This window comes from Nasonia vitripennis, chromosome 5, assembly GCF_009193385.2.
Source record: "Nasonia vitripennis strain AsymCx chromosome 5, Nvit_psr_1.1, whole genome shotgun sequence".
NCBI lineage: Eukaryota > Metazoa > Arthropoda > Insecta > Hymenoptera > Pteromalidae > Nasonia > Nasonia vitripennis.
In genome coordinates this window covers 8,984,903-9,012,737 of record NC_045761.1, presented here as the reverse complement: position 1 = coordinate 9,012,737, position 27,835 = coordinate 8,984,903, and the positions used below count along the sequence as shown (strand labels likewise).

General features: G+C 43.9%; 1 protein-coding gene across 1 annotated transcript; it reads left to right on the top strand.

Moving 5' to 3' along the window:
* Positions 1-1,052: 1,052 nt before the first annotated feature.
* LOC100679634 lies at positions 1,053-27,626 on the top strand. Its single transcript, XM_003424597.5, has 3 exons — positions 1,053-1,747; positions 1,887-5,375; positions 22,737-27,626. Exons 2-3 carry the CDS (start codon positions 2,011-2,013, stop codon positions 22,828-22,830), a joined length of 3,459 nt encoding a protein of 1,152 aa, XP_003424645.1. The 5' UTR covers positions 1,053-1,747; positions 1,887-2,010; the 3' UTR covers positions 22,831-27,626.
* Positions 27,627-27,835: the final 209 nt, after the last annotated feature.

Below are 27,835 nucleotides of genomic sequence, written 5' to 3'. Positions count from 1 at the left end.
GAATTTCAATGGTTATTTTGATCGATTTTGCAAGACATCGCGCTGATCTCCAATTTTATCCTTGGTAGCGATAAAGAAGCCTAGAAGATTTTGGAACATTCCACTATCGTTCAAAATAGCTGAACGATTCCGACAACGCCAGAATTTAAACGCTAATATTTCACTTACGAAGTATTAACATAACAAAATAATATAATCGCCTGTATAATTGAGCCTCTGTGCGTTATCTAAAAATTGTTAAATACAAAATTTATGTTCCGACGAATTCTTCATATATCTCTTACACATTTTGTGATTAGTTTCCTCGAGTTGAACGACAGTTATGTCACAAAAATCGTTAGGCCGATTCCGCCGATTTCCAGCGTATTTCAATTTTACTGTAAATATCTCGCAAAACATTGTTATCTTCATCCGCGCAGCTTCGTTTCTCGCAATAAATAAAGCGATATGCATGACATAACTCGTATAAGTTGAAGCATGACACGGGAGGTATGCAAAGTTAGAAAGGGACATAACGCTACATGTATAAAGCCGAGGATAGATAACGAAGCAGAGCGCGTCGAGCCTTCCGAGACTAGGTTTACACAGGCAAGTAATAAGTATACATCAGATACACATAAGCCCGGACGCACCATCTTTTCTTTCTTTCTTCATCTTCTTATCTCTCATTCTCTTCTTCTCTCGTTCTATTTGCCCTCCTGCCTCTCTCTCTCTCATTTTATATACATATATATATATATATATATATATATACAAATACAGTTCTCTCTCTCTCTCTCTCTCTCTCTCTCGCTCTCGCGCCTTCCCCTCCTTCCCCTCTCGCGGTTCTCCTCCATCCTGCTCGTCCGCTATCTCCCGTCCCATTCTCTCTCTCTCGGCGAGCACAGCACAGCCACAAGTTGATGGCCGCGGGGCGCGTCGCGGTGTGGGCTGCGCCGCGGAGCGAAGAGCGAGGGGGGTCAGGTATAGGTGGGAGAGAGAGCGAGCGACGGCGCGCTGCGATGGTGGGGTAGAGGCGCGGGGGCGGTGTATGCGCGGAGGAGACTCGGGTCGCCGCGAGCCGAGCCAGTACCTACCAGGCAGTGGCTACGCGAGTTACCCTCTATACACACGTCACTGGCGCTCGCTCTCTCGCGCGCCTTCTCACGCTTATACCCGGACACGCACGTATACATACAGAGGCAGGGCCCCGCCGCGCATTCATTATGTCACGGCGAAGATAGAGCCAGAGCGGGGTGAGCCTCCGAGAGAGAGAGAGAGAGAGAGAGAGAGAGATTATCGCGAACCGGGCGCCACATCGACGCGCAGGACCAAGCGTTCGTGTCGCGCTCTGTGTGTAATACTGCACTGCGCGCTGGTGAACGTTCGCTGCGCTCTGACAGTGTGCGGCTGCAGTTGCAATGTGGTGTTGTCGTGTGCAAGTGTGTGCGAGAGCGGTGTTGTAAACATTCGATGCCGAGCGAATAATGCCGCGACCATCCGTGCAGCATCAGGGCTTCGTCGAGGATGAAGAGTGTAGAGCTCGTTATTTTGCAGGTGCGATACGCGCCGAGTGAAAAAGTGAGCGGGAGACAAGCGTAGATAAGGTTTAACTCTTTTCGTCCGCGATACACTGGGCTGAGATTCGAGAATGTCTCGCCGCAAGGAGGAAATCAGCTGAGAGAAGAGAGCTTGCGTCCGTCAGCTATATCGATCGGCCGAGCGAGTACTAGAAGCACCTATGGGAGTGGAACGGTGCAGAGAGAAGGTATTGTACACCGTTCCGTATGAATGCGATTGCTCTTTCCCAACTTGGCGAGAAGATAGGTCTTTTAGCCCTAAGCGAAACTTAAATTGAGGAATTGCGAAATGCCGCAGCGAAAATAATCTCCCATTGTGTGTTGCAGCCTGCTAACGCCGAGGGCGAACGGATAATGGGGATCAATTCGAAGAATCAAGCTGCTTAATTGAAGCTCAGTCCAGAAGACTGCCTAAAACAAGTGCAGGACTCACTGCGCTTTGGATGGAGTAATGAGCTCGGCCCCTGTACGGGGCATAGTGCCCCAACGTCAACGGCGCCACCATCACCACCATCACCATCATCACGAGAAGCATCAGCGACGTCATTCGAGCCAGCAGGAGTGTCCGGTGAACAATAACAAATTACCGGCTCAGAGGACGGAGAAGAGCGTCGACTCGACCGAGGAGAAGCGTCCCAAGGTGAACCCGATATTCCTCTGGGCTGCTCAGCGCGAGCAGCGGATAGTTGAGGTTAGGTGCGAGGACTACGACAAGCGCAACCGCATCAAACTGACCAAGACTCCGCAGGGATGGCGTTCGATTCCTCGTACAGCGTTGACTGCCTACTCCACTACCGAATCCGTCACCGAAGACGAAGGCGAGCAGCAGGAGAATCTGTCGACGACTACCAAGAATGAGGAAAAAGAGAACAGTTCGAGAGAGCGAGTCGAGATAAAGCCGGCAGGAGCCGAGGAGGACACTCGGGTTAATGATGCGAGTCAGCTTCATGGCAAAGCGGATGAAAGCGAAGAGGACAGAGAGCGACACAAGCGCAAGAGAAAGAAGCACGGCGAGCTTCACGGGAAAAACAAGCGGAGGAAAACTGATTCGGAGCCGGAGCTGCCAGAGCCTGCCTCGAGTAGCGAAGCGTTAGTAAGTACCAGTTGGAAGATGAAGAAACGAAGGAAGTTCGACAAGAACAAGAAGAGGAAGAGGCTCTGCCTCGAGGAGGACGTCATCGGGAAGAACGGCAAGCTGGACGACGCGAGCGAGGTGAAAATCAAGCAGGAGTCCAAGAGGGAAGTCGAAGGCATAGCCGAGACGATCGATACGACGGAGAATGCGTCCGAGTTCAAAATGGAGATCAGGAAGGCCGACAAGAGTAGCGACGAGCAGCAGAAAAAGTGCGACAATTTGGAAAAGCTGCAGAACAATCGATGCCTCCAGCCCCGAGTGGTATTGGAACAATTGCACTTGTCACAACTGCCGACGAGAGTCCACCGAAGGCTCGCCAACAGAGCCGAGCAGACAAATAACGCCGAGCAGAACGAGGGGAGAAATAACGCGGACGAAATGGTAGAGGACAACGTGGAAAATAGCAGTCACGTCAATAATGAGAGCCGAATCAGTCCGCCAGACAACGAGGAGGCCGACGTTGTCGACAAGGAAGATCTGCAGGAGATACTGAACATGCTGGACTCCAGTCATTTCCCCATCAGCGTCAACGAGACCAAGTCCAGCCTGATCGGAGGTAAGGACTTGCCCAGGAGTTGTACCAAACTCGGCGTCGCCATACTCAGCAACAATCAAAGCGACGAGATCGCTATGAACGATTCGCCGATGAAGGAGTGCGCCAAACGCGAGAACGAAATGACGGCGTCCGAGAAGAGGAGCAAGTTCGGCGAGAGACTGAACGTGAAGCATCGCGTTGGAAGCAAGAGTCTGGACGAGACGATCGAACGATTGGAGAGGTCGATAAACTGGCAGAAGAAACTCGGCAGTCTGCCCAACATCTCGTCGATGGAGGAAGACGACGCGGCCAAGCAAAAGGCCAGCACGCTCGAATCCGAAATCAACGACAAGAAGTACAGTCGTCAGAACGCGCTTCACAATCCGGCAGGTATCGTACGCCAGGAGGCGTACGAAGAACAAAAAACCAACAAGGACATGATAGAGAGCACGAAGATACTGGACGCTTTGAGAAACACCCCTGGCCTCTCCATATCTCTCGCGACGAACGGCAGAAAGCACAACGCGCTGATCGACGCCACCACGAATCTGTCGAAGATAATGTCCTGCAGTCGATCTCCCGACTCTCAAGCCGAAGTCGCCGAGAAAGTGGGCAAGACCTTGCCTGGCTTATCCATCGCGGTTCCCGTTCACCCGCTCCGACCGAAGACCGCGTCGCCGGCTCTGAAAAATCGAGTCGAGTCGCCCGAGAGCACCGTTGACTTTTCCAAACAGGAGCAGTGCCCGTGTGAAACTAACGAGGAGGACGGGGATTGCCATTCTCAGGCTGTGGAAGAGACGAAGAGTCAAAGTATCTTCAAGAGACACACGAGTAAGTGCAGCCGCCAAGCTCACGGAGATTATCAAACTTACTACGACGACGGTAAGGACTACTCGATGCATCCCTCGAAAATACCGAATCTCAAACCGATCGTACCAGTCGTCTGCAGAAACAGCGAGGCTCAAGCCAAATACTCCAACTTGCCGAGATATCAAGAATCGGAAGACTACGACGAGCACATGCTGGAAGATTTCAACTCGCAAGTTTCACCACAACCCAGTGGCATTCCTTACTCGATGTCCTCGTTGAGACGATCCTCGTCCGCGTATCTGGAGCGACTTCTTCCAAGCCCACCTTGTTCCGTGAGCTGTTCCGAAGACGCGAAGAACGATTTGACGCTGAAGAGCATACTCTCGACGTCGAGCAATATCGATTCGCGAAATCTGGACAGCAGAAGGGATCAGCCGATGGACCTGAACACGCACTGCGACTCGGAGATAAGCCCGTCTTACGATCACACGGACGAGAGATTCTCAAAGGATCCAAAGTTCGATTGCTCGCATCTGCAGCAGAAGGCAAATTACTTGGAGATGAGAAACCGTCGGAGGCCGATGTCGAGCGGCGACGTGCACAGTCCGTTCGCAGCCGACTACGTCTCGCCCAAACGACCCATGTCAGCCGAGTGGACTACCAACCAACAGAGGATGCAAAGCGTTAACGGCTGCTACCCGAACAATATCCGTTATGCTAATCAAAAAGAATTCGTCAGCCAGGCCAAAGTTCAGGAAGTTTACAGCGTGCCGCCAACGATTTTCCTCGACCCGGCCAGCCAGTTACGCGAACTAATTAAAACCTCGGGGCATCTGATACCGGATCCTCTGCTGGTGCCCCGGGACTATCTTCCGCTGCTTGCCGGCGCGCCTCTCACGGAAATCCCGAAACTTCTGGCGACGAGGCCGGAACTGCGATTACCCGAGGCTCTGACGAGACCCGAACTGCTGAGGGATCCGGATCTGCTCGTCATTTCCCTGGCGCATCTGCAGCACGTGCTCGATCACGGCGAGGGACCGGTCAACCAGACTCACAATCCGATCCCACCGATGCCCAGTCCTTCGAGCAACGAGGGAAAGAGCGTCGAGCAAGCGGCCGCCGTTGTGGAGAAGAACGAGGAACAGCGACCTAAGCTCAGCTGCAAACCTATCGGGAAGTTGATGCCTGCGCCGATGGATCTTTCGAGCAACCACAAAGTTAACACGCATCCGCCGCTGCTGAGGGTACGCAGTGGACTGCTCAAGCAGGAACCAGAAGTGTCGTCCACTGCGAGCTCCCCGGACGACTCGCACCTGTGGCACCCGCTGTTCGGAAGGTGAGAGATCGAGTTTATTTTTTATGCATGGAGAATGAATGATGATTTTTATAATTATTTAATACGAAACTAGAAAGAGGGGATATATTTCTCTAATCACTTACAATCAAGCGCTGCACAATGGTACATCTTATGAATAGAGGGCACTTGTAAGGCAAGGAACACATTAAGGAAATATAATAACGATAGCGATAAAATCAGCCGAGTCGTGCGGATGAAGCATTCGTGCGCAACAGTGGGCTAATAAAGATCCCTCATCAATGCCTCATTCATAAGGCGAACTTGCGAAATGGGTTATCTAGCCAAACGCGCGCTACAAACATACGCGCATTTCATTACTTACTCTCGCCTCTCTTCGCCGTTTCCGTCCTTCCGAAATTCTCTCTCTATCTCTATCTCTCGGAGCTGTGCGAGCCGGGTATACACAGGCTAAAAACGTCGTTTATTTGCCTCGAAGGGCTGTATGATTATGGGCCGGGCGTGAAAGAGGAAAACCCTCCGGGCCACTCTCGAGCCTTGCCCGACTATACGTAAAAGGCGTTTATCTTCATTAAAAGTTATCCAATAATCTTCTCTTGCTTTCTCTCTCTCTCTCTCTCTCTCTCTCTCTCTCTCTCTCTCTCTCTCTCCATAACTGCGATAAAAGAGAGCGTCTCGAGAAGAAAAGACGGCGCCGGGCGCTATCCTAATTCGGTATTAAGACGCGCCTGGTCTTGGCGAACGAAGAAAAACGAGTATAGCGCGCGCAGGCTGTGCAAGCGCCACGCCGTTAATTGAATTTTCGCGCATAGGTTTTATGGTCCAGCCCTCTGGTTCCCCGTCCGTCTGAGCACTGCACAGCGACGCAGCAACAGCCCTCTCGGTCGTTTCGCAAGTTCTCGCGATGGCTCGCATATTGTCGATTGCAGGCTATACGATTAGCTAAGGAAGCCTTAGCCAGACGATAATTTGTCAAGCTTCAACCGACTCGGATCGGTTTGGTTGGAAAGAATTGTTTTTTAATTTTATTCCTGTAAGGTGATACATTTTATTTTTTATATTTAAAACAGCAAAATAATAACGAGAACGAAGAGAAGAGGTTGAAAGCGTTTTAAAAATTTCCAGCGCGTGTCAGCAGGCTCATAAAGAATTTTTCAGTTCATCGAGATTTATCTTACTATGTCAAAGCATTAATACGTGAAAAGACTTGTCGCTTCTGGGAAAAATAATAATAATAGCCCCGGACTGAAAGAGGAAAACTATTTCTGCGACGAGAAGCACTTATTTTCTGGTAAATTAACTTTTGTACATGCGTTATTAATCATTTTAAATAACAATCTTTAGATATTCTCGACGAAATTGTTAATACTTCAGCGGTCGATACAAGCGGAAATGCTCGTAGAAACGCGGTATGTGTGTATATATATATACATATATATACTTAAATGGGCTTCAAAAATCGTTGGCACGATTCTAAAGTGGGCCGCTCGCTGCTCTCGACTGTTAGTTCTAGATCGTATAACATTCAGCGTGCCGTCCATATTTGACTCTCTTTGAAATTATGTAATCTTGGTAAAATATAATTTTAAAATCTTGCTCGATGTTTTGCTTCGGTTTCGTCTGATTTCAAAATGTACTTTGAGAAAAAAAAGTCTGAAAGCTTTTTCGAAAAACAGCTTTGAAGTTATACAACATTTTAAATCTACTTTGCGATTATAAGCTATATGATATTGAATCTAAAAGTAGCATTACATTTTTTGCATCGTATTGTCGATGATTTATGGCGTGCAATAAAGAATGTAAGCTTTTGAGGCTTAATTTATCATGAATTATTCATTAGTAGATAGAAATTCGAAAAATGATTTAAAATTTTTTTGAGTATTACCACATTCTACAGTATGATTAAAAGATTCCGCGGTTGCAGATTTTTTAAAAAACAACACATTCGGGTCTCTTGAAGATTGAATTTTAAAACTATTATTTTTTACGTAATCTATAAATAAAAGTCCAATCTCTGGATAATGGAGCAAAGAACCTGTTTCGTTTTATCTATTTTTCCATTAACTATTTTCAGCGATTGCGAAGGTTTGAATCATCGTAAAACAATCATTATAGCAATTCATCGAGTATGACAATAAAATAAGATAAATTATCCTATAACCACAATTCATTTATTTTGTTGATTTGCATACTTTTACTATTTACAACTATAAGTCATAATTTTCGATGATACATGCAAAGTTTATGAAATATTCGTGACGATTTTTGTTTGAGTGTCTCGTTTGCGAAGTAAAAACAACAGTAAAATCCGTATCTTTTTCTTTTTTTTTCGAAACGAACACGAGGTGAACGACATTATTCTTAAAGATTTTGAAAGTATAACTTAATAATCTGCATCGATAAATTTTCTACAGTCATCACCGACCTGACAACCTAGCTTTCCCAAAGCTATCAACACTCGTATTTTTAACTCGAAAATTTGCACAACTTGCTGCACACTCGAAATGAAATAGAATAAAACTACGCATATTCTGCTCAAAAATTATAACTATACACAAGTCGTATATCCCCTCCGTTGATTTTCCCGGCGCACAATGAGCGGATCGCATTACGTATACGTTTTCCCGGATTTTCCTCTAACAGAGCCATTAGAAGAAGGAGAAGGAGGAAGAAGAGACTTGTTATAAATAAAGCCACGAGCTCCCAAATCATCTCAATGAAAACATCGAGTGCTCGTCGTTATAATATACGCCCATCCCTCGCTGGCAATAGAAAACACTCCCCGTAAATGCCGTGTCGTTCGCTCCGGGGAAATTACAGGTGCCATCGTCGTCATTGTTTACGCCACAAAAGCGGGCTTTCCCCTCAAGCTTTCTCTCTCGACGCAAAGTCTTAATATAAATCAGCTTCCAAAACGTCGCAGCGGCGGCTCTCCCTCGATCGGCTTCTTCGCCCGATGGGCGAGATGAGTCGAAAGTGGCGCTCCGATTCCCGAAGGAAGATGTGCTCGGGAATTCCAAGGGCGCTGCGTGTAAAACGATATGCCCGTCGCCGCGAAATCCGGTAATAGGTATATATATCGAACGACGAAGGAGGGGGGGGGGGATAGGGAATAACGCGCAAACTGTGGCGGCGGCGAGCGAAAAGGGGCAGATAATATGCTCGCGTACTCGCAAACGAGAGAGAGAGAGAGAGAGAGAGAGAGAGAGAGAGAGAGAGAGAGAGAGAGAGAGCAGAGAGATCTTGCCGACCCTGAAGTCCGCGTCCTGTCTCTCTCCTCCACCTACGACGACGCCCTCGAGTCGAGCTTGTATGTATGTAGACGCGACAGTCGAGTCCAGTGCGTATACGCACCGAGAGAGAGAGAGAGAGAGAGAGAGAGAGAGAGAGAGAGAGAGAGAGAGAAAAGAAGAGAAGAGCCGCTCTACTCGCACATCCGCGTGTGTGTGCCTCGCCGCGCTATATGGGCTTAGGAAATCACGGGGTGGAAGAGAGCGTAGGAGTCGAGTCGCAAGCAGCAAGTGCGCCGAGGGGTGATTAGCTGCTTTTCAAAGGGCGAGAGAGAGAGAGAGAGAGAGAGAGAGAGAGAGAGAGAGAGAGAGAGAGCTGCTCTTCGAGTGCAGAGACAAATATAACCGAAGCGAACGCCTATGGACATATGCATGTGTGTATGCGTAAGGCCGTAATGTGTAGAAAAACGGAGGGGGACGAACCGGACTTGCGGATAGCGATGGGTATATACATTCGCGAAAGGGTTAACGCGGACTTAGGCTGTGTCCCTGTGTGCGCGTTGAGAAAATGCCTGCTCTGCTCGATATGGCGCAGCTCTCGTGTGCGCCGCGCTGTTAAATCGAGACCCGCTGCTGCTGATCGCGCGATGCTGATAAAGACATTTTCTAAATTACTTAGCTGGCTTTTAATTGTCCCTCGGAATTCGATTTTCGTTACGCCAGCCTCGTGCGCTAATACTGTTGTTCCGCTTTCCGAATGCGGCGAGTCATCCTCGTTGTTATGGGCGGTTATAGAGCGATGACTATAAAGTCTTAATTTTAGCGATTGTTAGGTAAACCGTTTGGCTATCCGATTGTTTACAATACCCAGACTTGTTTTCAAACGCGACAAAAACGCGTGTGCACGAACATTTTTCTAAAGCCTTCACAGCGAATAATACGTTACGTCATCGAGCTCTACCAAGGTTGTTCCCCTTTGCGAGAGCTCAAACTTTGTTCGAGCCTTTTTAGCTGCGGGAAAAAAGTTTCTCGAATTAATGTAGCCGCGCTTCGTGTACAGCGCTGATTTGAAGAGCTGCTTCTGTGTATATACACGGGATAATTGCTGAAGTTATATTCATGTTCAAAAATTCGTTACTACTATTATTATCGCCTTCGGCAAATATACCTGCAACGCTGAATTTCAGATAGTCCGAAAACATTTCGCCTCTTTTTCTTTTTACAGCCTCAGCGATAAGATTGGTAGTTTATGCCAATGTCATTAAAGTTATAATGTCTCGTCGGAGGTTCGCCAATTTTTAAAATTGTAAAAATCACGCAACACACGCCGAAAAACAATGAAAAAACCATTCTCTTTTAATTGCAACGACGCTAAAAATCGATCGTGACATAAGAGCGCACGCGTCCGTTTATGAAAATAAGCGCCGACTCATATAATAGGCACACACGCAGGCTCTATAAGCCGAACGAGCGAGAGCCATAAAAATAAGAATGAGAAAACCGTTCGCATCCGGCTAAGCACATAGAAGCCGAGAAAAGGGAAGGAAGCGCGAGATATTAGCTATAGAGAGAGGAGAGAGCGACGAAATAAAGCAATAAAGAGCTCTCTCTCTCCCGGGATAATCCGGGGACTATCAAAGGTCCCAGTGTGCCTCGCACGAATGACAAATCAAGAGAGAGAGAGAGAGAGAGAAAAAAGACCAGGCGACAGCGGGTCATTGGTCTGCAGCGCGTATACGAGGCTGAACCCTCCTCACGCACGCGTGTGTGTATACAGCGATTGGACCTTCCATCCTCTGACCTTCATCACACCGCCGAGCAACGTTTGCTCATTTGCGCTGTCGAAGGTGTATAAGAGACGTCATCTGGCGTCACGTCGCTCGGCTGCGTTTCACGCGGAAAGGGTTAAAAGGGGAGATAATGTCGCGGTGATGAGAGAATTTTTTTTTAAGATTTTGTTTTAGAGAGGATGCTCCGTACCTATCGATTTGAATATTAAAAGGAGAAAAAAATGATGCCTATGTGTCCTTTTTTATAAGGTTTAACGACAGGATGCCGCGACGCAACGATAATTCAGCTCATTAAAATAACGGCCAACGATTTTAAGGAAGAAACGCATTATATCCAATTACACGTTTCTCGGAGGACTTTTGTATAATACTTACTTACACAAGATATGCTCTCGAAACTTATGCAAACTCTGTCAGTATACGCGGAATAAAAAAAAATAATAATTTAAAGTCTCTAGCTCGCACACGTCAAACTTTTCCTCTCTCGGGGTGGAAAAAAGGGCCGCGGAAGTACAAAGCTTTCAAAATAATTGAAACCCCCCGAAATTTCTCTCCGGTTTATATCGCCCGCGCGACTCGCTCGATATATCTATACATCCATACAATAGACGCAAGCCAAAGCCCTGCGAACGCGACGTGCGTGCGCGGGCGGATTTCGCAAGCTCGACGCGGTCAATGGTCCCCTCGACACTCTCTCTCTCTCTCTCTCTCTCTCTCTCTCTCAGCGTTTCCACACCGCCCCGGTAAAAGTACCTATAGCCGTTCCTTCCTCGCCGAGGCACTTGGGCAAATTCGTACTTTTCCACGAGTCTCATCGCCTCTTTCCTCTCTCTCGCTCTCGCAGCCTCAGCGCACTGCTTCTGATTTCTCATGCCGGCAAAAGTTCTCTCTCGCGCGCGCCGAGAGCTAAGCCTTTGCGAGAGCAGCATAAATTTACGAGATTTTGAATTGTAATTAATCGCCGGGGAAACGGAGATGCAAATTAATGCTAACGAAAATTAATGATTTTAACGAGAGAGAGAGAGAGAGAGAGAGAGAGAGAGAGAGAGAGAGGGAGGAAAAGCTGTGATAGGAGAGGGTCTACTAACGACGACAGAGAAGAATAGAGACAGACGTTTCGAGAGATCCTGTATTATCTTGGGCAAAGTTTGCGCGCGCGATGTTTGATTTGAGTCATATACACTTTTGCGTTTAAGTTCTTATATATATATATATATATATATATATATATATAGCTGCGACGAGATGAGCGAAAGTTTGTATTTCGCGCGTATTATCTTTGTCGCTGTGTGATCTTCTAATCGCGCGGCTTTGGGATAAGCTTATGGAACTCATTGAGCTTCGCTATTGCGAGTGTTTGAAATAAATATAAAACTAGTGTTTTAAACAAGGTTTATTTCATTACATTATATTTTCTGTTTTATCGTACAATCGTATTTTTGGAGGAAAATACGTTTTTTCTCCGGCGGGCTTTTCTTATATACAGCGCACACAACTCAGTCTGCTATCGATCGCCTCTACGTGGCTTTTTCATAAAATCCTTCCCAGCTCAAGATGGCTTAATAAGATACGGCAATGGCGCCGAGTCATCTCTGTTTGGCACGGAAAACTTAATTAAACGTTATTTAATCAGAGATGTATATAATTCCCTTTTTATTATACGATTCCGTATTATTTTTCAACAAACTATGCGAAAATCACGAAAAATGTTGCGAGGTATGTCAGAAAGCTGTTCAAAATGTAACGTCTCTTTGCAAAAAAATGCACGAATACATAACTCTGAAAAGATCGTAAAATTAAAAAGCGTAGCTTTCGAGCGAACTAGTTCACGTTTCGCCGTAATGAAGTACAATTAAACTTTAGAATTTTTCCACTGCCGGGATTCAAATAAAGAGCGTTTTCATTCTACTCCGTAAAGAAATTTTTCTCCAAAATTCAACAAACCTCTCAAAAATTCCCACCGAACAAGCTACTCTCGCGCGCAATCGGAGTCGAAACACAGTATATACCAGGGATTTCAGCTCTCAGGACGGTCCCGCGCACGCAAGCGGCATCTCTTTCTCACTCCTTCTGTCTGGCAAAGAAAATACAAAAAAGGAAAACAAGCTGCTGCTACTCGTCCCTTCGGGCATCTCGCATAACTTTAGCTCTCGCCGGCGCGGCGCATTTATACACGAGCGTATATAGGAACAGTATCTCTCCTAATCCGCGCATTTATGGCATTCCAGCGCGCGCGCGCGGCGGAGGCAGTTATCGAAATTCTTTTCTCCGCGGCGTATCGGAAAAGCACCGAAAACCGCAACGGGAGCGACGCTCTGCTGCTGGCGGCTCTCTCCTTTTTGTTCTACAATTTCTCTCTCTCTCTCTCTCTCTCTCTCTCTCTCTCTCTCTCCTCACTCTTTCGTCTCTCCCGCGCGCGCACTTGATTCTCCCCCATCATCGCGCACAGAGCGAAGGGGGAACGACTCTGCTGATCGTCGGAATGCACTGTACGAGCAAGAGAGAGAGAGAGAGAGAGAGCGGAGTGATGCAGGTTGAACGAACGGACGATCGAGCGAATCTCGGTATATAGTTTAGACAACGGAGCAGCGGCAGCAGCAGCAGCGGAGCAGCGGACGAGGGAGAGAGAGAGAGAGAGAGAGATATAGCCGGCGCACGCGGGGGAAGTTTCATTTTAGCCCCCGTGGATTCTCTCTCTCCGCGCGATCGATATATATTCGCGACTCCGTGTACGTGTGTGTCTGTGAGAGTAAATACGCGCACTGACGGTGTGTTTGCGTTACACGCGTGTATGTATAGAGAGAGAGAGAGAGAGCGTAGCAAAGCGTAATGCCAAATTACATAGACAAGCACGAATTTATAAGCCACAGACAGGCAAACGCAGACGAGACTCGAGTTTGCTCGGTGGTTTTTTCGCGTTTTATTATCGCGTCAACTTCCACGCAGGGCTCTCGTCGATCCAAGCGAGGAAAGCGAAAATCTCATTTTTCATCCCTGTGTGTATCAGAAGCCGCGTGTTTGCGCTTGCAAGCGATGCTAATTGTGAAAAGGCCCGCTCGATCGCTGCGATTCGCACTGGCGAAAGGATATATATATTTAAACAGTTATAAATTGCTCAATAAGCTCACCACGACGACGTGTACGTTCTCCACTCGCGCGCATAGTCGCGCGCAAAAACAGTCGTCGTCGTCGTTTACGTATATGTATATATAGGGGCTGGATAAGACGGAAAAAAAACTTTCTCCTACCCTCCGCTAAAAGTTCGCTTCCCGCGACAATATACATCCGCGCTGCTACGATGTATATATACCTCGTGCGTAATTAATGAGCCGCGTCGAGTCGTCGTCGTCAGCAGAAAAGACACGAAATTAACGAGCGAGCAAAGCATCATTATTATACAAAAAACAGGAGCGATCGGTACACATACACGCGCATAAGTGTACGTCCTGTCAATCGGTCTAATCGCTCTCGACCTTATATGTATGCGTGGGTGTTCGAGAGAGCAAAATCGTGACGTAGGCGCGCACATACCATAGACCACCAGCAGCAGCAGCAGCAGCAGCAGCAGCGGCAGCAGCAGAGAGATGACTTGTGCGCAAGAGCAGGAAACACCTCGATCGATCCCCGCGCGCTCGCCGTACCGGCTTCAGAGGCTGCTGCTGCTGCTGCCGTGTTGGGCGAGACCCGCGAGTCTGCCCCTCTATACATATACATATGCTTTGTTCGTCAGCGAGTTGGATGTATTGGACAAATTATGCCTAACGATGAAATACATGGATCTGTGGTCCGGCGGTACTTTTGCCGATTCGATCGATCGGTTTGAGAACATTTTACCGCTGATTTATTATTCGAGAGCGCAGCTTTGTCGAGCTGGATTCGAGGGCTGGGAGGTATTATGCGATTCCAAAGCTTTTTTCGCTTAAGCACATGTAGAACTTCGTCGGCGCGCGTGGGTATAATGGAAAACTTCCCGCTGAAACGGGAATACTTTGACGCGGAACACATCTATACGTCGCATGTACATATTTATTACGTCGGCTTTGCTATATGGTGCACCAATACGTGCACACAAGCACATGTATGTATAGCAGGGTAGAGGGGTTACTTCCTTCTCTCTGCAGCTCTCTCCGCAGCGCGTGCGGGCGGCTTTCGAGAGATTTCGCTCTCTCTCTCTCTCTCTCTCTCTCTCTCTCTCTCTTCCACAGATGATAATAATGCGTTTAGCGCCCAAGGCGAGATTGCTCTTCGCTATAGAAGGGGAATTTCCAGGGATGTCGGAGCCTACTGCAGTCTGCTGATTTCCTAATTATGTTTTCATTTTTTTTTTCGAAGTATCCATACACGGCGATTCGTTTACAACTTATTGTGTAATACTTTTTACCGCTGCGTTATCAAGAAAAAAAAATTGTGTATCGTACGCAGAAACGCTGACGCGCGCAGCGCTTGTAAAAATGCTTACGGGCTGCGTATTGTATTAGGCTCTTCTATATGTAGTTCCGATTTCTCCGTGTATAGTTTGAACTTTTACGAGAGGTCTATAAACTCGTACGGATTTCGCCACACAGTGTGCGGCCTATGCGAAAAAGTTTCACCGAGACCGAGAGCAACTTTGTATTTATGCGCGAGTTCTATATATAAATAACATTGTCCGAGCATAACGCATCGATCGGCGACGGTACGCGCAGTATCATAATGCGATAAATAATTTGCATTTTTATGGCTACAGTCGTTGCAGTAGCAGAGCGCGTTATTGTAATTTTAATTAAAAGTGTATACTGTAATAAGGGACGATTTTATCGCAAGACATTTGAATGCTAAATACTGTGTTCTGCCTCGAGAACACCGCGTTCTGTGAGAGGGGATAAAGAAAAATGATAATCGTATTTTTTTAATGGAATATAATCGTGACTTTATACAAGTGGGAGACTAATAAACGCGATATTCCGCGAAATATTCGTCCGGGAAAAATATCTGAGAGCCTCGTCGGGCCAGTTGTAGTAGATCGTTCCTCTAAACTTAGATCGTAACCTCTGCTGCAGTTAATTTTAAGAGAGAGGAAATTTTACGTTTATCACGAAAAAGGTAAAGGCCGCGCCGCTGCTCTGCTGTAAGGGCCAAAACTTGGAAGACTTCCATCTTCTCACTCTACTAACCGTTCTGAATATTTTTGCCGATGTTTGCAGTACGACTGTCTTCAAAGTCTCATATAAAGTTTAATGTTAAAGTCAAAAAGAGATCGATAAAATTTAAGGCAAGACTATATTTTATTTCAATTTCGTTTCAAATACACACCACTAAATCTAAAATTGTAAAATAAATCAGAGGAACAAAGCAATTTCGCCATTATTATTGTCAATATAAGAAGCCGGAACACATTGCGTTGAGGCAAGAGTTATAGCTTTTATTGGAGATCGTGCTTTATTACCTCACAAATCAGAAAAACCAATTTCCGGACGTAGAAGGTATGGTTTTGCGTGCGAATGAATCGAACCCTCTTTATCACCACGCGATCGGTTTTTATCTTGAGGAGAAAAGCACCTCTGGCTTCGATTTTTCAAATGAGAATAGCGCCGTAATCCTTGAATTGTATTCGATTTATCAGGTCGTTTGTTTATAATTTCGTGGAAAGCCGAATTTTAATGGATGTTTAGTAGCTGGCTAATTAATGATTAACTTAATCTTTCGAAGATTAGAAACTAAATAATTGGATGATCGAGTAATTATATTTGAAAACCTGGTACGATTTCCAGAAATTAGTTATACCTATGCTGATGCCATTCAATTAATCAAACTTTAATTAATAAAAAGGGTTCCGCCAGGAGCGAGTTTAATCTAATAAAAATTTAATTACTCGTTTGATAGATGATAGGATCTGTATAAGCGCAGACAAACCTTCGAACAATTCTTTCGCACGATTAATTAATTGACAATAATTTCTTTATTTCATTAATCCTTTATTATCAATACTTTTCAGCCTCAGTTCTCAAAGCCACAGGATCGATCGTACGTTAAATAAATCACAAACAATGATCAAAAGTTACGCATCGACTAATTAAAACCGAAAAAAGAATGCGAGAGCAAACAAACGAGTTCATTAGCCCTGTATGTCAAAGGTCGATGAAAAAAGCGTATATTATATCCTTAATTTACTTCGAAGGCTCGCGCCGCAGCGGTCCTTAATGAATCGCGCTCGTATATGAGCCGGGGCTGCATAATTCACTAGAACGCCGACGGATTTAGTGACGAGGGCGCGCGTAATTAAAAGAAGCAAAGCGCGTCGACACGGGCTGCGCGTAAAAGGTGCACAAGTACTGCATCAGCATTTGAAACTGAATTTACAGGTCCGTCAAGAGAGAACGTTCGCGTCGTCGAGTGTCTAATATTAGCGAATAATCTGATTTTGCCGTTTGCTACAGCTAAATTTATAATTAATAATTATCCTCGTTTCCCAGTACATGCGCCGTGACGTATACTCAAAGCACCTGATCCGAGAAGCTATAATAAAAAAAGTTGATTTCCGCTTCCTCGTTACGAATATTGTACATACTATAGAATCTCGAACGAAGCTTTACAGTTTTGATTGCCATTAAACTAAATTTCCGCTTCGTTATACTTCTCTCCAGCCCAGTCGCGTCCCGTTTTCCCAAAGGTAAATACACGAAACTCGTCGAATCGGCCACCTACCTCCGCACGTCCTTTTTCAGCGAAAAAAAAATTACAACGCTAAAATCAAACCTCCTCTCATAAATCGCGCGCGGCCCAGCACACTACCGTTTAATCAGCGCGCGCGTGTGCGAGGAATCCGAAAGAATACGAATAGCCGAGATGGCAAATTTTTACGACCCCTAAATGAGTCCGAGAGCGAGAGGCGCAAAAGTGCCGCGTATACGCATCCGCTTAACTTTGGTCCTCGTGCGGATATAATGAGCAGAGGGGAACAAAATGTCCGGCTACTGGGGAGGGAAAATAAAATCGTTTCCGAGTTTACTCTCGGCTGCCTACACGTCGTGCGCGATGTATCCCCGCGGTACAATCATTACTTCGTGTGCGTAGAGACGCCTGCGGGGGTTTATATTATTATACGTGTGTGTTTGTGTACGCGGCTATCGCGCGCCCAAAAAAAAACGATAAGTTCTCGTCTATATACTTTGTTTTTCTCCGCGTCCCTTTTGCTTTTTCGTACCCGTTTCCGCTCTCGGCGCGAGAACTACCTACATCCTTCTGTATACAGCTATAGCGCGTAGTCCCCGCATGCCGTAGTTATTCGACGTCGGCGTTTTTATCAGGCGCTTCGTCGTTCCTTTGCTCGCTGCAAGCGAGTATAGATTATGCTTTTTACTGCCACGAGTATTCTGCCGATGCGTTTTTGCCTTGTTTTTTTTTCTCATACGGACTCGAAATGCAGCGTGAATTTAGAATTGCTTTTTCTCTCTCTCTCTCTCTCTCTCTCTCTCGAGAGAGAGAGAGAGAGAGAGAGAGAGAGAGAGATATTAAAGCTTGAAGTTTTATCGCTGCCTTTTTGCAACGACGAGAATTTTGATTAAAGGTATAAAAAGCTCGTATATGCGGTCCAGGTGACGATGATGAGAAAATCCGATGGCAATAATGAAATACCCTCGTCATGAGATTTCGTCAGATTTCCCTTCGCGATACGCACAATCAGCCGTGTATAGATTGGCATAATTTGTAGGCGCGAACCCTCTGGGAGGAAGCTTTCCTCCACTCGGAAAAATTCCAGGCACTTCTGATACAAACGAGTCTTTAACGCTCTTAATGCTAGAAGAAGGCGAAAGCTCGGCTTTTTTCGTGTTTGCCGCCGCCGGCGTTGATTTAATGTAGGTCAATACGCATTATGAACCCGGAGTTGCCTTGTGTATTGTCGCGAGAAAGAAAGAGAGAGAGAGGGAGAGAGAGTAATCTGATTTGATTGACGCGTATTTTGTTGGCTTATCCGCTTTCGTCGGTCGGCCGGCGGGTGTACGCGCAGCAGAAGCTAGCTTAAGAGACAAAAGCTCGTACAGCAGAATTCAGGCTGCGATTTATTCAACTCGTTCGCGATTCTTCGAGGGAATTAATTGCGTTTCGAGAAAAATTATGTCGACTCGTTTATTCGGCTTTGTCGTCGGTTAATTCGGTGATGGTTACATACTGTATTGTGAGGCGAGTCGTGCGTTCACTTGAACGATTAATTTTTTTAACGTTGGTTACATAAGAAGAAAAACAGACACTTGAAGATAGTTTCTGGTGTATTTCCATAACTTTTTCTCTTCTGTACACGGAAAAAAATGGTTGGTAACAGTAACAAACCGCTTGGCAAAATACGCACCAACTATTTCTTCAAGTACTTGGTAAGTATAATAAAATTTATCAAGTTATTGGTAAGGTTAACCAAAGAAATAGTTGGTGCGTATTTTGCCAAGCGGTTTGTTACTGTTACTAACCATTTTTTCCGTGTACAATCGTTTGGTGTATAAGCAAGAAATTAAAAAAAATTCTTTATCAAACTTATATTGAAAAAAACGCGTATCTTCGTGCTGATATTAATCGCTGAAAAGCGTCGACGTCGTTAGCATTAACCGGAGTAAAACAGCAGATAAAGTCTCGTAATTTATTCTTAACTTCATAAACTTGAACTTTTCCCAATACAAATACATGCCCCGCGCAAGCAAGAAGATATTCCACACTTCATACGGTATATCCGTACGTTTCGTTATCGTCTTCGCGCAATAGCATAATTAAGCATTCAAGATCACGTAACCGTTTCCCACATTATCGCCGTCAGATTACAGAACCTCGATAAATCATCCGCAAATCCGTACCGCCGATTCACACCCTCGAACCAATAACCCACACACACATATTTCTCTCTTTCATACACACACCCGAGCCCGACAAAGTATACCCGCACGTCGTCAGCACGTGTGCGATTAAAAAAGTATCGAAAGGAGTAAAGGCTACAAAGAGAAATGACCGCAGGGGCGACGAAATAAAAAAAAGAGTCCTCGTACTCTCCTCGAAGCATGATATGTATACACACCGTCTCTCGATGTGTATAGAGGCGTCTTTGAGTGCAGAGCTCTTTCTCCCGTTACACACTCACTCTGGCGCACGTGTGCATATAGAAAAGAAGCATGACAAAATGTATGCGCCCGAGAGTTCTCAAGTGTATAGGTATACGTGCATTGCGCAGAGGGGAAGACAGACCGTTCGATCGAGAATCCATATCTCATATTAAATGAGCACCGACGATAAAAATAGAGCTGTGTGTGTGTGTGTATGCGAATATAAGACGCGCGTATACACGGTCGTAGTGCTGCACGCGAGGATTGACGAGAGAAAATTCTTTCGCGCTGATGAGTTATAGTGACGCGGAGAGAAAATGAAGGAAACGCGGCAATGAGGCTTGTCGGACGATAAGGGACGTGTTTCAATTAATAAACAAATCTATTGTTGCGAGTTCCCCGGCGATTAATCGCGGAGTGTGAGTAATGAGGATAGCGATTGCGACACGTTATTTGGAGCTAATATTTTTCTCTTTTTTTTTTTGAGATAGTGATGCGAAAGGCGCTTAAATTGTCGATTGCATTTTTTGAATATTTTTGTAGTTATTAATGTGTATAGTATATCGGAGTAGCTCTTTCAAGCGGTAGCCAGGTGTAATGGTGGCCTTTTTATCATCGTATAAAAATATGCTAAGCCTGCGCGAACCTTCCCTACTATATAGGTAATATAGACTCTCTGTGCTCATCAAAAGAACGCCGCAAGATTAAAGGGATATTGGCTGGTAAAAGGAGCGATCGCGCGTATAGTTAAAAGGAAAATTTAAAAATTTGAGCGAAACTTTATGTATTATAAAATTTATCATTTGTTATTTGAATAACTGTAAAAATATCAGTAGATTAAATTTCTTCAAAACGAGTATACAGAGAGCCTCATTCCTGGAAATTTTTTGCCCGATCCGAAAACACATCGACAGGGCTCTCGGTCACTCCACTCGCAGACTATACAATCCGAAGACTATACAGTAGCCTCATTGACATTGGTTTTTCTCCTTAGCACAGACTTCTCTCTCTCTCTCTCTCTCTCTCTCTCTCTCTCTCTCTCTCTCACACACACATCCTCCGATACAGCTATAAAAAGCCGCGCGTGTGTATAGGTGAAAACGTAACTCATAAAAGGCGCTTTGACACATAAGCGAGCCTACATAAACATACGTGCGCACACACACACAGACAGCCAGCCGAGAGTCGAGAGGTACCGTGTTGGTAGCGCGCGAAGCTTTGACTTCTGAGTCTGGTGGTTCGTAGAGGAGTTGCTGCTGCTGGCAAGCGGCTCTCGTTGAAAATGAGAGCAATACCCGTGGCGTACTAGCTGCTGGGCTCCTCTCTCGCGCCAACTCGACACGACCACGTTGTACTAAACGTTCAAATAACGTCGAGCGGCCGCCGCCGAGCTAGTCCGCAAAAATTGCTCTCTCTCTCTCTCTCTCTCTCTCTCCCGCTCTCTCGCTCTCTTGAATTGTGCGCGCACGAAAGAGGCGTGTCCGAGGATATATATTTTATATACATATATGTACTACTTACCTTTAGGTGGGTCGTTCGGCTGGTTCCCTTTTTGGTGCCGGATAATTGAGACGAAGTGTTTTATTGTTGCAAAGTTTTTTTTTCTCTTGGAGGGGAAATAATGGTAGCCGCGAGATTCTAGGGTATACATGGAATATTTATTGTGAGGAAAGATTTTTTTTTCAAGCAAAGGTAATTTTTACGACGCTTTGCGCAACGGCTTTTGCGGGGATATTATATTCATAATTTCAAATTTCGCGTTCGTTGAAGTATACGGAGTGTTAATAAAACATAAGCGATGAATATTTATGAAAAAGTTTGAAGAAAAAACAAAGAAAATTAGGTGTGAATTATGCATGCTGAAAATCATTTGAGATGACCTGTGCGCCGACCTTATGTTTATTTTGAAAAGAGGTAGAATATATCGAAGTAGAGTTGTAGAAAGTAGTTTATTTTACAGCTTTCGATTTGTAATGATCGCCTTGAAAGATAAAATACTAATATTACGATTTCATAGTTTGACCTCCTACTTCAACATTAAAATATTTCACTGAATTGTAGGAGATTAAAATTCAAATTAAATAATTACATGCTCAGAGGCTCTCCCCATTAAGTATGCCGACATACTTATATAACTGTATACACAGCTTGGTAAAATGGATCTGATTTAGCCAAATCTTTTACGAAAGTCAGCTAAGGACGTTCTTGAAGCCAGATTAGAACTGATTTATTTCTCTGATTTAACGTTATGAGAGTATTTCGCAGGTATACATAAGGTGAACTAAACAGAAGACGTATATTTGCCAATTGAAACAGCGTGAATTAACGCAGGTGCAAGAGCAAAGCAAAATATTTGATATGCAAATATGGCTCTTGATTGAGCCAGCTTAAATCAATCTTCTGATGAGCAGAAATATACATAAGTAATAAAACTGTCAATAATGTCTGGACAAATATACGTTTATAGATTATTTTTTATAACATAATTCATTGAAATTATTAAACGAAGGAAAAATATTTGCTTGGAGCGATCACAGTAAAAATATGCAAACCGTATATTTAAATTCATATAAATCTTGTACCGTCTTTGAATATAGAAGATATTTAATTCAAGTATAATCGCGCCCCTAAGAACAAAGATGATATATTATCATCTACTCCTCCCAAGCACTTGTCCTAGGCACTGAGCGTTCGCAACAAAGCGCGCATACCGACCTTCTATAAAGAGGTTGACCAGAAATTATGTCGTGGGATATAAATAAATGTGAACGCACAGCTCCATTCTGGTACAAATCAGAATGATATTTAATTTATTTTTAATTGATTTAATGGCTTTGAATGCAAAATTATTGTGAATAATGATTCATGCATAATTCGTTTTCGATTTTTAAATCTTACTGCGCAGTAGTAATCCAAATTTTAAATGGAAGAAACAATTTCTTATACAGAATTTCGTGCGTATATTTTAAAAAAGTTTACTTTATCGTGGTCAAGACATCTTTGAAACATTCTGTTTTAGACGCGAAAACCAAAATTCACTTTTTCGTTGATGCTTTAATATCCTCGTTAGTTGGAGCCAAGCCTATAGGTGGGAAACCTTGACTCTCGTTATACACTCTACAATTTGTATACACAATCATCTTTGAATGATAAATTTACCGTACGAGGCTGGCCAGTTCAAGGCTTCACAGCGTTAATTTTAGTACTAGTTATTTCTTTACAAACTTTATGCCTCGCTTAAATAGTAATTTCATCAATTCGATAAACCATAACGCAAAACTCTCGATTTTTCTGTTCCAGTCAAAAGCAGCGCCAGCAGCCCCACGAGCAGCACTCCCAACAGCAGCAGCCGCAGCAGCAGACCTCCTGGCACAGGACGACCCTGGCTTCCTGACCATCGTGATCTTGACTCTGACCCCGACGGCGTTCCTGCCGTCAGTCCGTCAGCCAAGAAGCCTCGTCGTCGCCGAAGCGCTGCGCCAAAAGCGCCGCATCCCCGAAGAAGCTCACTACCAAGAAGACCTCTTCGTCGGCTTCGAACTTGCGCCGGAGTCCGCGCAAGCTCCCCAAGGCCAGTGACGTCCGGAAGACCGTCGAGATCGAGAGCTGAATTGTCTGTCGCAGATGCAGGGAATGTAGTCGTGGGTGTCTAGGGTCAAGGCTGCTATAATAATGTGCATGAAAAACTTCGAGATTTTCGACTGATTCGCGAGCGGGAGATCCGGACGGCTGTACTCGCAAGCACGATAATCAAAAGGAAATACCTATATAGTAGTATAGTCGATCTGGTAAAAAAAAGTCCTTCACGTGCATTCCTTATTCGCGCGCTGTAGATACACTATAATTATATCATATTGCGTATATAGGAAAAAAGTAGAGTCGGAAGAATTCAGCGATCTGCGCTGCGTCGCCCCTTCGTGCGTGTACGCACGGATTTACACACAGACGTCGGAAAGTTCGGAGCCATATATCGGAAAATCGTCACGACGTGGAAACAAAGTTTCTCGCTCGAGCGTAATCCAAGGCGAGAGACGCCCAAGCGGCAGTCCTCTCGGGGGGTAAGGACAGCGCCGTCTTGTATCGCGGCGTATATATTATACAGTCGCGGGGGCTGAGGCCGCGAATACATATATACATTTGTGTATGTGTGTGTGTGTGTGTGTGTGTATATACAGATATACACGTATGCACGACTTGGGGGAGCTGCGCCTACACTCGCGCTTCGTCGGACTTGTAGCGTTTTTTTCCTCTTCTTCTCTTGAGTCGGCCTTTCTTTTCATCGAGAGAGCTGCCGCGTCTTTTTTTCGCGAGACTCTCTGTTGTTGTTCTTCGAGGATTTTTGCTGTATACTCTCGTTTCTTTTTCTTACGCGCGATTCCGCGAGCGGCGAAAAGAGACGATGGGATGGTATTATGTCGCGGTATGAGAATATGATTGTTTTGAGTTGTCCTTCCCTGCGGGAAGAATATATATATATATAGATGCGCTGTTTCTTGGAGAAATGTTACGTGTAAGCGAGTATTATGTATTGTAAATTAATTCGTGTGTATTGTTATGTATACCGATGTAACGTAGATGTGTGACTGTATACTCGATCGTTGGATTGTGTAGGTGTATCTTACGATGTTTACTTCGTAGCGTTCGCGACTATTATGCTGTTTCGTTTTTTCCTCGATGGTTATTGGATCTTTTATTTTTTTATGCCGAGTAAAGTTGTTACGTTTTTTGAAATTTCACGAGATTGGTTATATTCGAGGCGTACAGTGTAAGGCCCATCGTTATTATTCATTGGTGATGTGTACGGATTGACGGAAATCGTAAAAACACGTTTGATTTACTCTAGAGTATCGATATTTTTGTATTTTTATTCATTCGATATTTCGCAGCAAAAATTAACAAATTCATCATTAATCGAATTTACACTTCTGGACTAAATTAGACGAGTTTTTACCGGAGAAAAATAAACACTCGCAAGACAAACGAAGAGGGTTTCCCTTCAAACGGCTCTCTCATTAACAAAACATCAGCCGTTCACGTGTGTGTACAGAGAGAGAGAGAGATTCTCACGTGTTCTCTCGAGAGCTGCGAGCAAAGCGAAGGGAAAAGCAGCTAGTACAGTATACGTATAGAGGAAGTGAAAAAAGCCCACGTTTTCGAATCCATGCACGCCTCCCTTATCATGTTTGCCCGATTATTTTTTGGTTCGCTCCGGCGTTATATGCAGCATACGATTAACGAAGCGATACATATGTTGTATGTATGTATGTATGTGTAGTGGGACGCGCGAATGCGATAAGGCGCCGAAACGCGCCGCGTTGTGTAATAATACTCGGCTCAGCTCGAACGAAGCTGTACAAGTAATAATAACGGCAGACGATTTTTCTTTATACTTAAGTAGAAAACAAAGTGAAGTTACGAAATGCGTATTACACGCGCAGAGGTATTCAGCTTCGAAATGCGATTAGCGGCGAACGTCGAAACGAGGTTGAAGAGTATATAGTCAGCGGATAATGTGCGAAAGAGGATGTTGTACTCGAAGGACGAGAAAAAGAGGAGTAGAGAAAAAAGGAAATAATTCACGACACATAGGTGCTATTTGCTGTAGTTTAAAACGAGTGAGGAACGCGAGCGTGAAAAATTAACGAGATGTGCGGCGAGAGAGATTAATTGAAAAAGCGAAGAGAGAGTATAGGGGGCTGAATAAAATATGAAAATTTAAAAAGCGATATGCGCTGACGAGCCTGTGGTTATCAGCGGGGTGAGAGAAAAAAAGGGAAAACGATTATTCGCTCGCGAGAAAGAGAGGAAAATTCGCAGGTGTCACGGATGAGAGTGAGAGAGAAAGAGAGGGAAAGTGATAACAAATAGGTTAATAATGAAAGGATCGGAGGAGGGTAGCGCATGATGTACAAAAAATAAGCCTTGCGAAGTGACGGATGGAAAGTGAAAGAGGGAACTCTTGAATGCGCGTATAAATCAGAGGGAAACACTCCGCCGCCTACGATTGTACTTCGCTCTTTTCATACATATTTTATTCGGGCTTTATGTAGCTCGCGAATGTTGACGCGAACAAATGATTCTTTTATGAATTGATTTCTATTATTTTTTTTTTTTTTGCCAACTTCTTCAAATTCGCATCCTATAAAACTCGCTCGCTTTCCATTAGTCTCTCCGCCAAAGCAAACGATAAATAAATTTCGAGAAGAAGCTACGTTGGCAGAGCTCTCGACGAGGGCGCGACTGTTGCGCCAGACGCCGGTGAAAAATCACGAGGGAAATTATATGTACAGATACACACACTGGCTAGCTAGGGAAAATGTTTTTTCTATTACACGCGTGTCAGACAAATAATGCGGACGAGCGGAAAGGCAATATTAAAAACGAAAGCTCGTCGTACACGCGCTCGTATGATGTGGTCGGTTGCGGGGGCGAGTTCTCGCCGCGGCGCACATGGACTGGAAGGAAAAAGGGGTGGCGCGTAGACTTGCAAATGAGATGAATACGCATATTTTTCCTAGGTGTATACTCGCCTCGCTGTGCTGTGCGTCATCATAAGGAAAAAGAGCTCTCTCGTATTATACGTTCCGTTTGTAGCCACGCGCGACTTTGAGGTCGAGATACACAAGACTTTTATGTATGCCAAGAAAAAAAGAGCGACACGACGACGAGGAACGGAAAGTGAATTTCGGATGAAGACGTGCTATCGATGTTATACGAGAGACGTGGCCACTGAAGCTTCGGTTTATTGTTTGCGATATGACTTTTTTCGACATTATTATCACGCATTGTTGGTCAATTTGTAAAGTATTTTTAGCACTGCGCGCGCGTATGGAATTTTCGATAGTTTTTATCATTGAAAATTTACGTACGTTTCATTGTCTGTAAGATACTGTCTCTGTATTATATTTTGAAGATGTTCGAAAGTAGCCGCATTATACAGGAGAGAACGGAAAAGCTTTTTTTCTTTTAATCGAAGAATTAAGAGGGAGATGTATAAAATATACAAATATATGATTTTATTACATAAAAGATTACGATATTAATTGAAATTTTTTTATAAAAGTTTAAACGTATATACAACCACATAACAACAAGCCATGCAGTTATATACTGATATCTTCTCACAACCTCACTGTATAGTACTTTTATAATAAAGTATCTAAGAGATACATAAAAATGTGTAAAAAATAGGCAATTAATTAATTAACGTAGGAATAATAATACTGAAGTAATTTTTAGTGCTCATATTTTTAATGTTTCCTAAAAGGATTACCTTGAATTGACTTAGGTCAGCTGCTTAATGCAGCTTTTGAGAACAGCTTGCAGAATTTGATGTTTATAAGCTGTAATTTAAGTAAGAAAATGAAGTATGATATTAGAGAGAAAATCAAATGTACAGAATAAACTATGATTGTGAAAAAGGAAACGAAGCTGATTGGGACCTCTTGGGTCGGTATTTACAAAATGCGTCAATAAATGATTTTTCTAGCGCAAAAGTGCATACAAATTTGTTTGCAAGCTAATGAAAAATGATTATTGATGCAATTCGTATTTGATAAAAAAAATATGGAAACCGCAAAAATATGCATGATTATCATTTATACATATTCCACTATATTTTTCTTTGTCAAACCAAGAATAACGTAAAGTCATTTAATTCCAACGAATATAACTAAACAATTTATACATAATATGTAACAATTAATCATCTTATAAGAAATATTGGTTTTTTACTAGTTTATATTTTTATAGAAATTCAAGGCGCTTTCAAACAATACAAATAATCTATATAATGATATACAATTTAACTCGTCTACTATGAACAAAATGTAGTATTATTATACTTTGCGGTCTCGATACTTTTTTTTAAGTTATTATTAAACCGTCAGGAAGTGAGTTGTATAAATTTGAACTAGTTTATTTATTTATATAGAACTGACTCGCCGTATGTGATTATGATGCGATTACAAATGTGCAATGGAAATGAATTGGTGTGAAAGAAAGGCTTGCGGCATAGGCGATATGAAGAAAAGTGAAAAATAAAAAAATAATTTAGATCAAACTTGACTGTTTAGCCTTTAGATTCTATTAGGTTACTAAAAATTAAAACAATATTTTGTTGATATCTATGATATTATTAATTAATAAAATAATGGGCAATCTGTAAATATAACAGACCAATTTAATGAACTTTAGTGTTTTCATCAACCCTCACATTATTTCTTGAGTATACATAATTACCGATGCCTTTATTATTTGAAATGCCTTTATTATTTGAAATTTTGTATATCCTTCCGCATTTATCCTCGTTCCATATTATGTTGGTAGAACTTGACATGTAACGATTCCTGGAATAAAAGCTTATTACTTAGCTGACCGTTGGGCCAAGAGGAAAGCTA